Source organism: Gambusia affinis, linkage group LG19 (assembly GCF_019740435.1).
Source record: "Gambusia affinis linkage group LG19, SWU_Gaff_1.0, whole genome shotgun sequence".
NCBI classification, from domain to species: Eukaryota; Metazoa; Chordata; class Actinopteri; order Cyprinodontiformes; family Poeciliidae; genus Gambusia; species Gambusia affinis.
Genome location: NC_057886.1, coordinates 10,048,089 through 10,063,267, shown reverse-complemented (window position 1 = coordinate 10,063,267; position 15,179 = coordinate 10,048,089). Strand labels below are relative to the sequence as shown.

At 40.0% G+C, this 15,179-nt stretch overlaps 2 protein-coding genes across 24 annotated transcripts in view; one reads left to right on the top strand and one right to left on the bottom strand.

The window, feature by feature from the left end:
• The window catches only part of cacna1aa (calcium channel, voltage-dependent, P/Q type, alpha 1A subunit, a), an 84,590-nt gene extending 76,446 nt beyond the window's left edge, over positions 1–8,144 (top strand). For 21 of the 23 annotated variants that reach the window (XM_044101040.1, XM_044101037.1, XM_044101036.1 and 18 more), the window contains 3 exons: positions 1,047–1,257; positions 1,385–1,656; positions 2,915–8,144. In XM_044101040.1, the coding sequence (XP_043956975.1) occupies positions 1,047–1,257; positions 1,385–1,656; positions 2,915–3,715 (1,284 nt within the window). In that variant the 3' untranslated portion in view covers positions 3,716–8,144. The remainder of the gene's footprint in view (positions 1–1,046; positions 1,258–1,384; positions 1,657–2,914) is intronic. The other 2 variants (XM_044101039.1, XM_044101038.1) reach the window with 2 other exon arrangements.
• Positions 8,145–10,384: 2,240 nt separating this feature from the next.
• On the bottom strand, positions 10,385–11,418 carry ier2a (immediate early response 2a). Its single transcript, XM_044101044.1, has one exon. The coding sequence runs from the start codon at positions 11,310–11,312 to the stop codon at positions 10,800–10,802; it is 513 nt and encodes a 170-aa protein (XP_043956979.1). The 5' UTR covers positions 11,313–11,418; the 3' UTR covers positions 10,385–10,799.
• Between the last annotated feature and the right edge of the window lie 3,761 nt (positions 11,419–15,179).

Sequence of the window (15,179 nt, the reverse complement as noted above, 5' to 3'; positions counted from 1 at the left end):
TTTAGGTCAAAGATTTAGCTCCAAGGCAAGATGATTATAGTTTTCCTCCAAATGCGCTACTCAGGCGCTCCTTCCTCAAACATAAACGTGAATTGAAACAACTCCAGGTAGGCATGACTTTGGGAAAGCGCATGTGACATAGAAGCAGAAAATTAATTTGCCACCTGGAATGTGCCATGCTCAGGGCAATTCTGAGTGAAGATGGGGAAGTATCGCAAGTTGTAATGAGTCTTCAATTTGTTGGTTTTTTTTTAAAGCAAGTCAAAGAAGCATGAAAGGCATGGCTGTTTGCCAAATTTACTCTTATTGTAATTCTTGTGTTATTTGTTGCTTGTTTTTTATTAAATAGGGGACTGCAATTTATAGTAAGTAACCATTTATTTCCAACCAATGCACCTTCTTCAAACTTTTCTGAATCTGCAGAAAAGTCAAAAGTCCTCATTCAACTGAGTACATGAAGTAACCTTGTAAAGGACGTATCTGTTGCACACTGTAGAAATCATTGTATATTTGTGAGAACATAGCTTCAGTGCCTGACAGTTTTTTTTTCTTTTCAGTCTAGAATATCTTCCTGTAAAATGAGCCAGAAACCTGATGATTTCCGTGATACTATTTTTAAAGAAAATACTTTCTCACCAATGCAGTGAAGATGATAGAAATATTGTAGTGCAGCTAGCAAAAAAAATTTATTATTAATAGATGGTCACAATTTTCTCAGGTTTCTCTTTCCAGTACTTAATATGGTCTTAGGTATTTTTCTAGATTGCAGGAATCACAACATCTCAGGGTTTAGATCAAACCTGACCAGTAGGCTGCTTTGCAGATCCCTGCCCTATGAATTTCATTTGCCATAAAGTGGATTTTGAAAGAGCATGCTTGTAGCATTAGCGATTGCAATAGTCTTTAAGTTTAGATGAGTTTTTGAGAAATTTTAAGAGGAAACCTACATATAAATTTAGCTTACAAAAAAAACAAAAAACAACGCCATCTTGACTGTTACAAGAAACCTTTTCTTCATCTTTTGGTGGGCTCTCTTTCTTTCGTAGACCATCAGCGACAACAGTCCAATGAAGCGGTCCGCCTCGTCTCTGGGCCACAGCAGGTCTGGGCGAGGACACAGAGACAAAGGAGATGATTACCACATGGAGTGCTCAATACCCGAGGAGGGGAGAGCTTCCAGACACGGACACCGGCGAAAGGATCGCAGTCATCGAGCGTCTGAGAGGTCCCTCTGTCGCTACAGCGAAATTGACACAGGTCAGAGAAAATGAAACAAGTACATTTACATCTGTTGCTTTTAGGTGATACAAGGATTTGATTTGTAAACTAAATCATGTGTTTTTAACACACTGATAATAAATCCAATATGTTGCCCCCGGCACAGACCTGAGCACGACCACACAGTCTGGTGACCTCACATCGAAAGAGAAGGACCGTGACCGCGACCGGGGTCGATCCAAAGACCGTAAGCACCACCACCATCACCACCACCACCACGGCTCCGTGGACAAGGAACGCTACGTACCAGAACGCGGTGGCGAATATGGACACAGACACTCCCGGGACAGGGAGCATGACCGGGAGAGGGACAGAGACCGGGAGCGGCGCTGGTCGCGATCACCCAGCGAGGGCCGTGAGAACGTTCCGCACAGACAGGTGGGCTCCAGGGTCATTTAGTTCCTGCATGTAAAACCACTGATTTGATATTTTTGTGCTATGAATTTCAATGTTTCTAATTTGATGGCAGCTACCTTATATATTATCAAATGATAAAAAGACTTGAGACACATTGATGTCCTGTAAATCATATCCTTTCCAGAAGGATACTACCTACTTGATAAAAGATTGATTGAGACCAAAAAAAAAATGTTTGTCAGTTATGCTGCTATCAAATCAGAGGCCATTTTGTCTTGAAAATGTCCCAAAAAAAAGTGAAAATGTTTTTATGTACTACTACTTTCATATAAACTGATGCATTATTGTGACAATAATAATGCAAAATGTATTATTGAGGCATGTATGTTTGATGAAGTCAGTATGTCTCCAACAATCCAGCAAATACTCATTAAAATTAGAGAAGCATCGATCTAATAAGTTTTGTCTTCCCAAAATTGGACGTCCTGTTCTACCAACACTGTTATCGATCTGCAAGCTGAATGAAAGCTGTATAAAGCAGAGTTGTCCTTAAACTGTTGTCCTACTGAAATGCACAGGAAGCCATTTTAGATTAAGTATGGTGCCTATCAAGCTTAAAATGATTGGATTCTCAACTCATTTCTCAGTGCTTCTCTAATGAAAATGTATATTAGACTACCTTATTGCTGTGACCAGCTGCCTAATATTCTTATTTTTCTAGTGTTTTATCACATCCCACCACTAAATGTTGCTTTCCTTGAAAAATGGCCTTGTAGGTCTTTATACACCAGATAAATACAACAAAGTTAATTCTAGTGAACTAAAGATGTTTTCTGTTTTTATTCTCAATACTTACACTCTGCTGTGTTTGCTGGTCTGCAAATCAACCCTTTAACTTTTTTTTCTTCTGTCGTTTTTTTTTTTCTTTCCTCTGCATGACATCTTGCTTCTCTTTGTATGGTGCTGTTTGGAATCTCATTTCTTATATTCACATCTTCTACTCCTGTTTATCCACTGCTCTGCTGCTCTTTGATGCCTTTATTATTATTTTTTCTTCCACAAACATCATGATCGGGGCTTTTCTTCTTGTTGTTGCTCTTAAATCTTGTTCTTGTCTTCCCTTGCTTCTCTATTTGGCTTGCTCTGTCTTTCTTGCATCCGTCTTTCTCCTTCTCTGTTTGTTTTATCCTCTGTCTTCATCTTCTGCTTTGTTCTACATGTTGTGTCTTTGAATTTGTGGTTCGTTCTTTTTATTTGCTTTATTTCACTTTTTGTGTAGGGCAGTAGTTCAGTCAGCGGAAGTCCAGTTCCATCGACCTCGGGAACCAGTACACCACGGAGAGGTCGCCGACAGTTGCCTCAGACCCCTGCCACACCCCGACCCCATGTCACGTACTCCCCTGTAGTCCGTAAGTCCATGCCCACTCCTCCTGGGGGACCGCAGGGCAGACCCCCAGCCCCAGGTCCCCGCCACTTTTCTCCAGAGCCTCTTCAAGGGCAGGGTCCACCCCCAGCTGGAGTCCCAATGGCCCACCATGGCACACCCCGCCAGAGTCATCATCCCCCACTGCGCTGGGGTGACTCAGGTGGAGGAGGCGGTTCCATGGAAGGGGATGGCTGCTTCTACAATCAGGAGTACCAGGACTATGATCCGCACCATGAACCACCCGCCTACGAGCCAAGTGCCATGCAGGGTGGAAACCCTCACCCCCACGCCCTGGCTAACCACCCTCTGCCTCCTCCCACACAACCACAGCCTCACAACCCCCATACCCTTCCTCCTTCACAGCCTCATCCGGTGAACAACCCCCACCCGCAGCCCACTCGTACCTCACCCAGGACTGTCAGCCACGCGATTCCTCCCACCACTGCCCTGACTGGGCCTGTGCAGAACCAGGTTCAGCCTGCTGCCCAGCGCCGCCTACCAAATGGCTACCGATCGTCATCCCCTTCCGCACACCTCCATGGACCTCCACACACTGGGCCTCACAAGGTTCCTCCTCCGGCTGGGCATCCGAGGGGTCCCCGCAAGGGACTGCACGAACCCTATGGTGAGAGGGAGGAAGACGATTGGTGCTAGCCCCCGGGGACGGGGGAGGGATGTATAATCAATAGACTGGAAAAAAAAAGAGAGCTCCTAGCCAGAGCAGTGACTGCCAAGGGAAACCACAACCTTTCTTTTTCATCTGGTTATTAGTTTTAGTCACCCCAACTTCTCGGGGTGCCACGTGGACGCTTCACTGGATGAAAAGATTGTTATCACCGTAAAGGAGACATAGCGAGAAGGCAAAGGTTGAGTCTGGAGAAACAAGAAGCAACAACTTTTGTGTTCTGCTTGCATTGTTGATCATCTCTTGATGCCAAAAGAGACCAAGCTCAGATTTAAGTTTTTTTAAGATGGGAGGAGAAAAGATAGACACTACTCTTTGTGTCTTAATTTATGCCTCTGGCAATGAGCTATAGCCACTTACAAGATGTCAAGAGTTGCGACTCGATAAAAGACACTTTAAAGTCAGAGCAAAAGGAACAACCTTTTATTTTCCTTTTATAACGTTTTCTCGAGGCTAACTTTTGAGTTAGCCGTAAAAATAGTCTAATCCAACCCTCCCAGCCACCAATGAAATATTGATGAGTTTTATCATCTGTGTTTTTAAATCTGACAACGAGCCCTCTGCCTGTAAATGGTAAGAAGGCTAAGTGGGTGGGAGAGTTGGGAAGTGTTGCAGGGGTGGTAAAAAGTCTCTGTTAAAAAAAGCCAGAGGACCGAATGGGTGTGTTGGGAATATTTAACACACTCCTTTCAGAGACAGAAAAAAATAAAAATACTTTCGCCAACCTCATCCCATGACCAAGAAAAAAAATGAGGAAGGATTTCACCAACAAAAAACAAACAAATAACTGTTTTCTGCAGTATTTCTTGTTCTACTCCTGCGGCTGCTTCTTATTCTTCCTCCTCTTCTTCTTCAGAACATCGAAGCTTGAATCTTCTGTTGCACCCCACACAGCTTCGTTTTTTTAAGACTTGCGGAGTTGTTACACTTTATGGAATCCTGCATGAATGCTACAAAAGAATACTAATGATACAAACAATGAGAATCTACTGTCTGGAAGGAGGGGGTCTCTCCTCCTTTCCGTTGTGGTCTGTAGGGTTTCTCTCTTTTTTACTGAAAAATACTTTCTGTTTCTCTCTTTGTGCTCTGAATGACATTCCTCTTGCCGTACCTTCATTTTCAGTAAAAATCAAACGACAGAGGGCTACAAGGGAAATCGGATAGTTAGTGTATGTTTATCTGCGGGTGGGTGTGGTGGTGGTGGTGGGGTGGGGGGCTTTTTGCTTGCTTGTCAACTGTCCGTTCTGTGCCAAATGCCTGCCACTGATACAGCTGGAATTGCACATATTTTTAGTGAAAGTAACTTTTTTGTAACAAACGTCATCATGCTATTATGATATCATGGGTAGCAGGGTAAACTTAACATGGATTGATTTTTATTTTTTTTTTTTTTGGGGGGGGGGGGGTGTTGTAATGTGGGTTCAGTGGTGGTGAAAAGTCAGACAAATCAGTAACTCAAGTCTTCCAGAGTTTGGGGTTCAAACAGAGGTATCAGAGAGGAAGAGACCAATAGAAAGGCACAGAAAGGAGAGAAACTCTTCATCTTTGTTTTTCTTCGTCTCCGAGGGAAATGTTGGATAAACTGCTAATGTAATTGCTTGTATTTGATTAGTGATTGTGAGAATGAGATGGATGCTCTGTGTTTTGTTTTTTGTTTTTTTGGAGCTCAGGTAATCCTTTTTCCAACCTTGTGGTGGACCTCTAACACTCAGACATGCTGTGGGAGACGGATTTTTGCTTGTCCCCTCTTTCGAGATGGCTCTAGTGACAGAACCTCACGGAGCTCTGGAGGTATGCAGATTCAGTGGTAGTAGGACGGATAATATCTAGAGCGAGAACATGCCGAGTAATCTAATCTACACCTTTGAAAGAGGTGATCTTAATTTAAAACAAGGGATGAGGATGTAGAAATTGTTCAGCACCATTAAATATTTTACTAAAAATAAAACAAGATTGGGGAAAATGATATTAACTATATGCCGAGACATGCTTCTAAAGATAAGAGCATGTAATGTTTTCATTTTAAGGGGGATTTTTATAGATTTTCAACATTACTGTTTTATTCATTCATTTATTTATGTATGTATTTTATTTACTGAAAAGACAAAAATAATGGGTACCTCAAAAAGTTCTCTAAAGGTTACTAACATCATTGTATGCAACCTTTAGATGCAAAATCGGAAGGTTGTTTCTATGAGTAACTGTTCATCCATTCTGAACAGGAGATCTAAAGTGCGGTTTTAGAACTAGGAGGGTAATATAGTTTTGTAGTTCCCACAAATCACATGAGCTCTGTCCCCTTTGTTCTTCAGCAAGCTTAAACATTTTCAAATGGCAAACTTTCAGATGCAAACTTTCAGTTTTATGTCTAATGAAGATTCACAAATACACAACAGAGGTATCTTTGTACGACTGATATCAAAAATGTATCAATTTATTATGATGGCATTTAAAAGATTACTGCCAGTATTTTTGGACATAGTTATGTGTTAATTATCCATTAATCCTTACCACTCTTACCACTTAACTGTCTGCAGCAGTGATAATAACAAATCTTGAGATTAATATAAAAACCCAACAAAATGCAAATTATTGCTTAATCACATCTCTTCTGATTAGTAACCTATTATATTTATATTAAATATATAAATACATCAGCTTTGCCTTACAATGTACAAAGACAACCTGCTCTTTTGGACAATTCATAAAAATGTATAAATGCAAACGATTTTGAGGTTGTGTTGTCTGAAAAGGCATGGAGTTAAAGAATATTAAAATGTGTGACGCTTATAAAGCATTAAAACGTATCGATAACACGCCCTTTACAAATATATGTTTTCAAAAAGAGTTGCTTTGTTAAGGTCCACAATAACTGTCCAGATATTTCCACTTTAAACCAGTTTCCCAATGCATAGCAAAAGAAGGGTGGGGCGGTTGTAATAAATAAGATAAAGAAAATAATAAGTTTCTGTTTTATATGTCTGAAGTCTCTATGAAACCTTGTTTTTATCTTGAAGCTGATCCCACCCGTCAGCAGAAATCTGCCAGTTTTCTGTGTCTGCAGCCAGGTGTTGTTAGCTCTCTCAGGCAGGTGATAAATCCAAAATGTTTGACACCACTGGCGACCTCCAGGGGGTGCCATAAGACAGTAAAACCCAATTACGTTTGAGTGAGCGTTGTGCTTGTAGCATTTTCTCTCACCTCCAGGCCACCTCATCAGTGTTCACCTTGTCAGCAGGTGAGTGAACTACACTGTAGCACAGTTCAGACGGGTTGGAGAAATGACGTTTTGGGCTTTTGCTGATTATTCTGGAAATCACCAGGGTGATTCCTTCCGATTCCTTGTCGGTGTGTTTCTCTGTGTGCCTCAAAACAGCCCCGGTCACCAACGCACACCACTGTCAGCCCCAGAGCACTGTTGTTTTCCACTTTATTGTTTTTAAGTTGACCAACGTTTTAACCTGGAGGCCTATCACACGTTGACCAGAGAATGCATCTAAAACAAAAAACAGAAATGAAAAATAAAAACTGCCTATTAGTGTCTTTCCAGCCTTAGTGGGATGTCACGAACAAGTACTTTTCACATCACTACACTGAAGAAAAAAAAAAGATAAATCAGAAAGCAACTAGGTATGTAGCTCCTGGTTGTGGTGTGTGGAAGTGAGCTTTTTACTCGTATGTATGTACACGGGTGAATGTGTTTGGGATCACTGAAGTTTTATTTCTTGTGCTTGCTTTTGTTTTCTATGCTTTGTCAGCAGAAATCCTTTTTCAAGTTCTGAACATGTCTGTCATGTCATTGTGACAGTTTGCGATTATCCGTGTTTGTGAGCGTGCGTGCTGTCAGTCAAACCTCTGAATGAGACGTGCAAAACCTGAGCATTCACTTTTCCATCTTTGTGTATATGCTGCAGTAAAATCCACTAACACACTGATTAACCACACGAGTTCTTCAAAAAGCAATGTAAAGTCGCAATGGGGAGGAAAAAAGTATTTTTTGTTTGTTTGATTGATTTTTTTTTTTTAAGTATAAAAAATATCAAAAAAAGAAAAAAAAAAAATCTAGTTCCAGAAATGCATGTGCTATGTGCATGCCACACCGTGGGTTAAAAGTCATCTTCAGGACAGAAAAGAAAAAGCACATTAATTAATTCAGAGAAATAAGAAAAAAAAGATATATAAATAGATAGATGTTTTTAAAAAAAAAAGCAATGTTTCTTTTTTTCTTCTATTTTTGAAAACAAAAAAGACAAAAAGTAAAAAAAATTAATAAATGAAAATACTGAAGAGACTTTGGTAAGAGTCAAATTCTTGTTTCTTTTCTTCTTTTATGGGGTTGAGACACAACACATCCAAGTTCAGGACACCGCAAAAAAAAAAAAAAAAACTGTTTCTAATGAAAAAGAGAGAATAAATAACACAGTTCTGAAGACGGTGTATTCTCCTATTTACTCATGTGAGGATCAATGGGTGCAGGAGCTGGGCCAAATCTGTTGATGTACTTGTTCTTACTGGCTGTTGGACCTTTGATCCTTCACTAACGTACTCTTTTTCTCCCCCTCCCTCTCTAACTCTTATCTCTCTCACTCTCTAACCTTTCTCACTCTCGGCCAGTCTCACCGCTATTTCTACCAGTGCATTTTGTAATTCCAAACAGATCTCTTCCTAAAGAATAAAATCCAGAGAGAATGCACATGCCTTTGCCTTTTTTTTCCCCCCCTATTGTCTTATTTTACTCAGTGTCTTTATGCGTCGATGTGAGTAAATGCATGCTCAGTTCTTCACTGAAGTTACCAAAATAATTTTGACAGTGACGGCTATTGTCATGCTATGTTACGTTTAAGATGAACGTAACATAGTGTTCATCTTATGTGAACGCTATGTTACGTTCACATAAGATGAACGTAAAAATGTACATAAAAATGTAGATTTTTATGGAGAAGTCGGAACATCATCAATATTCCAGCTGTAGAATATTGAATATCAAAATCAAACATTTTTCCCATTTAAAAATAACATGAAATATGGCCTAGACTGTCTCTGCAAACCTATGCTTGGTATATTGTTTATACTCTTTTTGAAAACTATTATGTTGGGTAAAAAAAAATAAATAAATAAATAAATTTTGAGAATTTATTGAAATTGTTCAATTGTGATATGACTATTCTAGAAGTACTGGTGATTTCAAAAAGGGAACTGAATAAGCAGCCATGTTAAAAACGAGATTATAAAATGTATGTCAGTGCTGTAGACAAGCACTGCACATACCCATGAATGTAATGTAGTTGCTTTTCTAATGTCTGCGTCTGAAGAGACAGGCTAAATGGTCTGAGTGGGTGGGGACCATTTGTCACCCAGTGAGGAAATCAATGCATCAGCTGAAGCATACGCCATATGCCCTGCTTTTATATCCACAGCTGAGTGGATGCCCACTTCATCTTTAACAATTATTAAATTCAATAAGTGGGTTTAATGTGATACATTGCAGACTGTGCATCATCCAGAAGATTGATAACAGCAATTTTTGTATATTTTTGCGTATAGTCACCTAACTAAAATAATGGCCGAAGTAATTTTTTGATAAAAAGAAAAAAAATACCACTGCTTTTTTATTGCAAAAGATGATTTAGACACAAAATGACTTGAGCCATTATTTTATAGGAAGGTGACTATATTTACATTGTGAGTGGTTAATGATGAATTCAGATCACTCCGGTAGCTGAGCTTTGAGCTTGTCCTGCTTTTCCCACATTGCCTCTTCATAATTTCTACCTGGGCGATACGCCGGCCTTAGTGTTATGGACGGTGCACAGGCTTTAATATTTTGAACATATGCAAATACAGATAACTACCAGGTCTTAATAAACAAAATACATCAGAACTAGGTCACATTTCCCATGGCTGATATTCACAATGTAACAATAATATTCAGCAATTCCTCTTTACAGATGTGTTGGTGAGAGAAACCAGTCTGTGTGTAATGTGTATGACGGTTGCACTTTCACAACCATGACCAGTCTCATCTAGATCTCTGTACACAGACGGCATTCCGGTTTCAGCCGGAAGAATAAGCTCTCAGTTGAGGCCTCACACAGCCGAACACCTCCTACTGAATTCCTCCCCCACCCCACTTTTTTGGGCTATTACCCCTTCCCCCAAAACAAACACAGCTACTGGTGAATCCCTGCACAACAGTTACATGAAACTTTTAATTATTCATGTCATTACTGCCTATATTTACTTAATTAAACAATACTCTTTTTTGCATTTTATTAACGATGCAACAATAATTGAATGCTCTTAAGGTGAATAAATGTGTACTCCAGCTCACTATCATGTAGTAATACTTGAGGAGCAACAAACCCTCCATTGTTTTCAGTGTTTGGCCAGTCAATGGCTTTATGGCATCCCCCCCTCCTTCATTCTTTAGGACCACAGTCTCCTGAATGCTCCCTGGTTTTATTGTGCTAATCAGCATGGGGGGATGTGAAACTGTGGGGGAAGGAAAATAACTTCTAAGCACCCAAACAAAGTTCCAAAGGCACAATTTTCACACGGACAGTTTTCCCAAATGCAAATCCCTTTTGTGGATCTCTCTGAATTACGTGTTTCCAAAGGAGAAAAAAAACTCTAGACTGTTTTCAAGTACAAAATGTTTTTAATAAATACTGAGGTAGTTGCAGTCAATGAGAATTTTACACTTTATCACATCTTCTATGTTAAGTCAGGATGTAGACAATAACAAGCTCATTTTAAGTTCGCTATGTGAAGCAGCAACAGAGTTCACGTTTATGTGAAGTAAGTCGATGAAAGGCAGAAACGGTCCCAATCCTTGAGAAGTTCCGCCTGTGTTCAGATGAAGTTATTATGAGGCATTGAGTCACGTGAACTGCAGTGTTTCCAACTGGTACGAGCCCAAGCTGTCCCTTCAGTGCCTTCGCTGTCCCTCGCGTGTACCGCAGCCCAGACACTGGAACAGGCGCACCGTAGTGGAGCGTACATGGCTCCCACGGGGCCGAGTAGAAAACTTTCAAAAGTCCTCTCTCAGAGTTTTCAACACGCTGCTATGACAGTCTGGAGGGGGATGGGGCTTGGGGAAGGTCCCAGCTCACTGCAACAGTTTGCGTAATCCACTAAAACTGAGCTGACAATGAGCTGTTGAGAAGTCCCATACTCCAGTTTTGCCTTCTTACACGGCAGGAAGTCCGGCTCGGCGGTAGCTTTGCCCCGTCTTTTCCGCGTGTGGTACGGCGGCCCGCTCAGACAAGTACTATCCTGGTTTTGCGTGTCGACCAGCTCGTCCGCGTCGGCGGCCGGGTGAGGAAGAGAAGCGGGACCCTGGAGCTCTGTGGTCACCTTAACCTCAGAGGGCTGCTGTTCCTCGCGCTCTTCCTCCATACTTTCGGTCGTAGTCTGTGCCGCATGGTATATATCTCGAGCGGATTTCATCACCAGAGTCAAGAGGAGGCTCCGGTGCAGCCGGAGACCCCCACGCTGCGTCCGGGAGCTGTATAGTTTGCCCAATGCCACCACCATGATCCGCTTGGCCTCGGCGCTGACCTCCATTTCGTAGCTTGTTTTGAAACTAGTCGGAGGAAGAAAAACAATCACTTCAATGACCCCGTCGCTCTACTACAACTTCACTCGTAGACACAATACAGATTCCACACGGGACAGATACTTATAACCTCGCTGACGTCACACGCGCCAAGCGTCATCAGTCACAGGACAAAGTCCCGCCCATCGGCCGTGGAGCAGTTGTGTGAGTCAACTGTGAACTATTTTTAATAAACTTATAAATTTGGCTTGAAAGCAAGTCTTAAGATTGTAAATAAAAGTTGTTGTATACAGCTTTAAAATGACCCATCTACTGATGCAATGCACACATATATGGCTATAAATGTCTTGCACAATTATAATAAAACAATGTAATGTGGTATTTATAGGAAAGACATATTGAAAGCAAGGGTGGAAATTAGCACCCGCCACTGGCCAAATGCGGGTAAAAGTATGAAGTGGCGTGTAAATTGGTCACTGTGGGGAATTGACAATTTGAACAGAAAAAAAAGCTGCATTCAGTTTGAACTTCTGTCCAGGGGAGGACTGACCGTCTGGAGTCCAGATTGATGCATTTACTGTGCATTTCTGGCGGCCCTGCTGTCAAAATTTAACAAAAGAATATGCTCAATCTAATTTTTTATAGACCGCGACAGCCTATTGATGGATTTTATTGAGGGTCACTGGGCTTATCCAATGAAATCTCTCAGTCCTCCTTGGATCGCCCCTCACCTCTGAGGTTATAAATAGAGCCATTTCAGCTAACCGGTGTCCGAGAAAATGAGCGGATACGAGACGGGGCGGGTCAGAAAAACTACGACAAAAGCTAAAAAACGCATAAGCCCATTCAGAAAAATGTGTCAAACTAACCGATATGTTAATTACCACACTAACTTTGGAGGAGATTCGGTAGCGGACCAGGAGAGGAAATTAGCAATTCTGGGGCGTTATTATCGTCGAGGAGGATGATGAGAAAGACGTGACCAGGGACAGATTAAGGAAGAGTTCAGATTAGCTGCAGCTGCCCGGTAAATGTTCATAAAAAAAAGTTACATGCAGGCAGGAAGGCAGGTGTGTGAGGGGAAAGCAAACACTAAACTCCAGATAGTCAGAAAAAGTCTGGAGTAACGCAAGAAGGATAATGATGGCCCGTGGAATTAATAATGTTCTGAGATATTTTAGTAATTATTGTTCATTTCAATAGAAAACGTAATAAGTAAGGGAAAACAAATGAAACAGAAAGCAACTACTGATGCAATTTAAAAATATTTTTAAAATGATTAGACACATCTTTAATAAATAGGCTACTATCCGGGAGAGTTGTTGCCAAAATTTGGAAATGTTCAACATAATGATAGTATGATAGTAGTTAAAGTTTGCCTTTAGTAATTACTTTAAATTAACTTATTGCACTACAACCCTGTTAAGGTGTCCTTGCTTTATGTTAAATTATTCTGTATATGCTACATCTGTATGGAATAAATCATATTTTTTTTATTTATTTACTTGTACTTGTGGGGTTTGTAATCAAAAGAAGAAAAAAAAAACAGTGGCTGGTGAAATGTCTGAGTGGCCAGTAAAAAAATTAATTAATTTCCACCCTGATTGAAAGACATAATTTTGGCTTTGTAATTCAAAGCCGAAATTATATTTCCCAAATTATGCTTATTAAAATCAAGGCCACAATTACGAGTGACTTTAAAAGTGATATAAAGTAAGATTTACACGTTACTAAAACATTTGACTTTCTATTTCATGAATATGAGACTAAGTCAGAATTTGATTTTAAAAGTCCTAAATATGGGTGTAAAATCACAATTGAGACTTTGACAGTCACAACTAAGAGTAAATACTAGATTTTGACTTTCACATCCATAAATATGGTAAGTTTGTCTTTTACAGTCTCAATTGTAAGATTTAAAGTCAACATTTTGATTTTCAAAGTTTTGACACAGAAAGCAACAATTACGACTTGGTAAACGAATAAATAATAGTTATAGAATACAGCTATAATTGTGATGTGACTATCAGAAAAAAAATTTAAACAGAAAATATTACTTTGAAAGTCAAATTATGACTATTTTTCTCAGAATTATTTTAGATGGCAGCTGTCATTTAAGTGGTGGAAATAGCTTCAGCCCAGTCAGTTGGAAAACATTAAAAATTAATTTCCTTCTGACAGATTAGAAGAAATCTGCCAACCTTTGCTGGAAATTAACATTTCAGAATATTCTGAATTTTTAAAATCCTTTCGGGTTAGCCTATTGAAGAGCGGGATTTTCATTTGTCTACAAACATTTTTTATGTCTGCACATACACGTTTTACAATGCAAGAGTTGGAAATAGTCGAAGCAGTGGAAGGAATTCCTGTCTATTATTAGCCACCTTCACTTCAAGAATGGATGCCATTCCACTCCTGCAGCTATCTGGAGCAGTCAAGAAGAGAAGCTGTATTATTAGTTCAAGCTTCCTTCTGGTCTCACCCATCCCCCAGTGTGCTGCTTCCTTTTGCAGGAAACACAAAAAGGAAGGGGAGGGCAGACGGAGGGGGGATTGGGGTTAACAGACAGATGCCCATATTAGGTACATCCTGCTCTTCTGGGGCCTTGCTGAGGAAAACCCATGACGTGTGTGTGGGTGCCCTTGTTTCCTGAAGCCATTTAAAGTAACAGTAGCACAGATTGCGTCAGCATGCTACTTCCCTGAGACCATATATGGGCAAAAACGTGTTTTTCCCCGACATTGCAAGAAATTCAGCTACTTCACATTTGATTTGGAGAAATGCCTTGAATGTGCTAGAATGATGTGTATATTGTTAATATGAAATTTGGATGTTTCAAAATATTCTGTTGCAGTACATTTTTGTGGAAGGCTGTTTTTCATCCAGACTGCTTTGTATTCTCAAGGAATACCTGATATGTGTTTGAAAACCTTTCTATTGAGGAAAGTTGGTTCATGCTTGCATATTTAAACAACATATAAATGGGTGGTCTTTCAAATAGATGCATAAGTTAATGTGCAACTAGCTGCTCATGTTATGTTTTGTCAATAGTTTTTGTAGCAGCTTCATTTAAGCTATGTTCCAGAAACTATTTAAAATAATATTCATGTGCATTAGATATAAAACATGTTATTAGTGGTTAAACTGCCTGTGATGAGCATATAAAGTAGGATGATTTATTTATTTTTAATCATCTTAATACTAATACATTTTTTCTGGGTCACCTTGCTGCAATCAGGCTTAATATTAGAGAACAAATGTTACAGGATTCACGCTTGAGGTGCGGCAAACCCTAAACACTCAGGAAAGGTGAAACGTGTGACACACTGACTCAGTCAAAAGTCTATGAATTTCTGCTCCAAATGCGCCATCTGCCGTTCACCATATGTTAAAACAATCTGTGCTGTTGAGCAACTGTCTAACTATCCAGGTGATCCGGGGCATTCATCCTGTCTTTTCAATGACTTCCTTGTTGTATGAGGTATTGTTCTAAGATGGTTTTCATTGGTTTTATTGGTTGGTTTTATTTATTGATAGTATAGGACCACACAGAAATGAAAAAAACAACAGGGGGAAAAAAACATGGACTTTTTAAAAGGCTTGGAAAACAAATGATCAAGACCACTTTAAATATTACAGCATAATCTTGACCAAAAGCATAAATATAAGAAAATGATGGACTGTTTAATGTTGCATGCTTACAGCCCACCCAGTAAGGATGTAGCTCAAATTGTTGCTTTTCACTGTGCATTCACAAGCTTGTTGATGAGGAACTAAAATACAAAATAAATGCAGGAGACCGACAGAAGGCCTCTTCTATGGTTGGGGGTAATCAATCCTTAGCATATGTGGTACTTTGTGTTGCGTCACAAAGT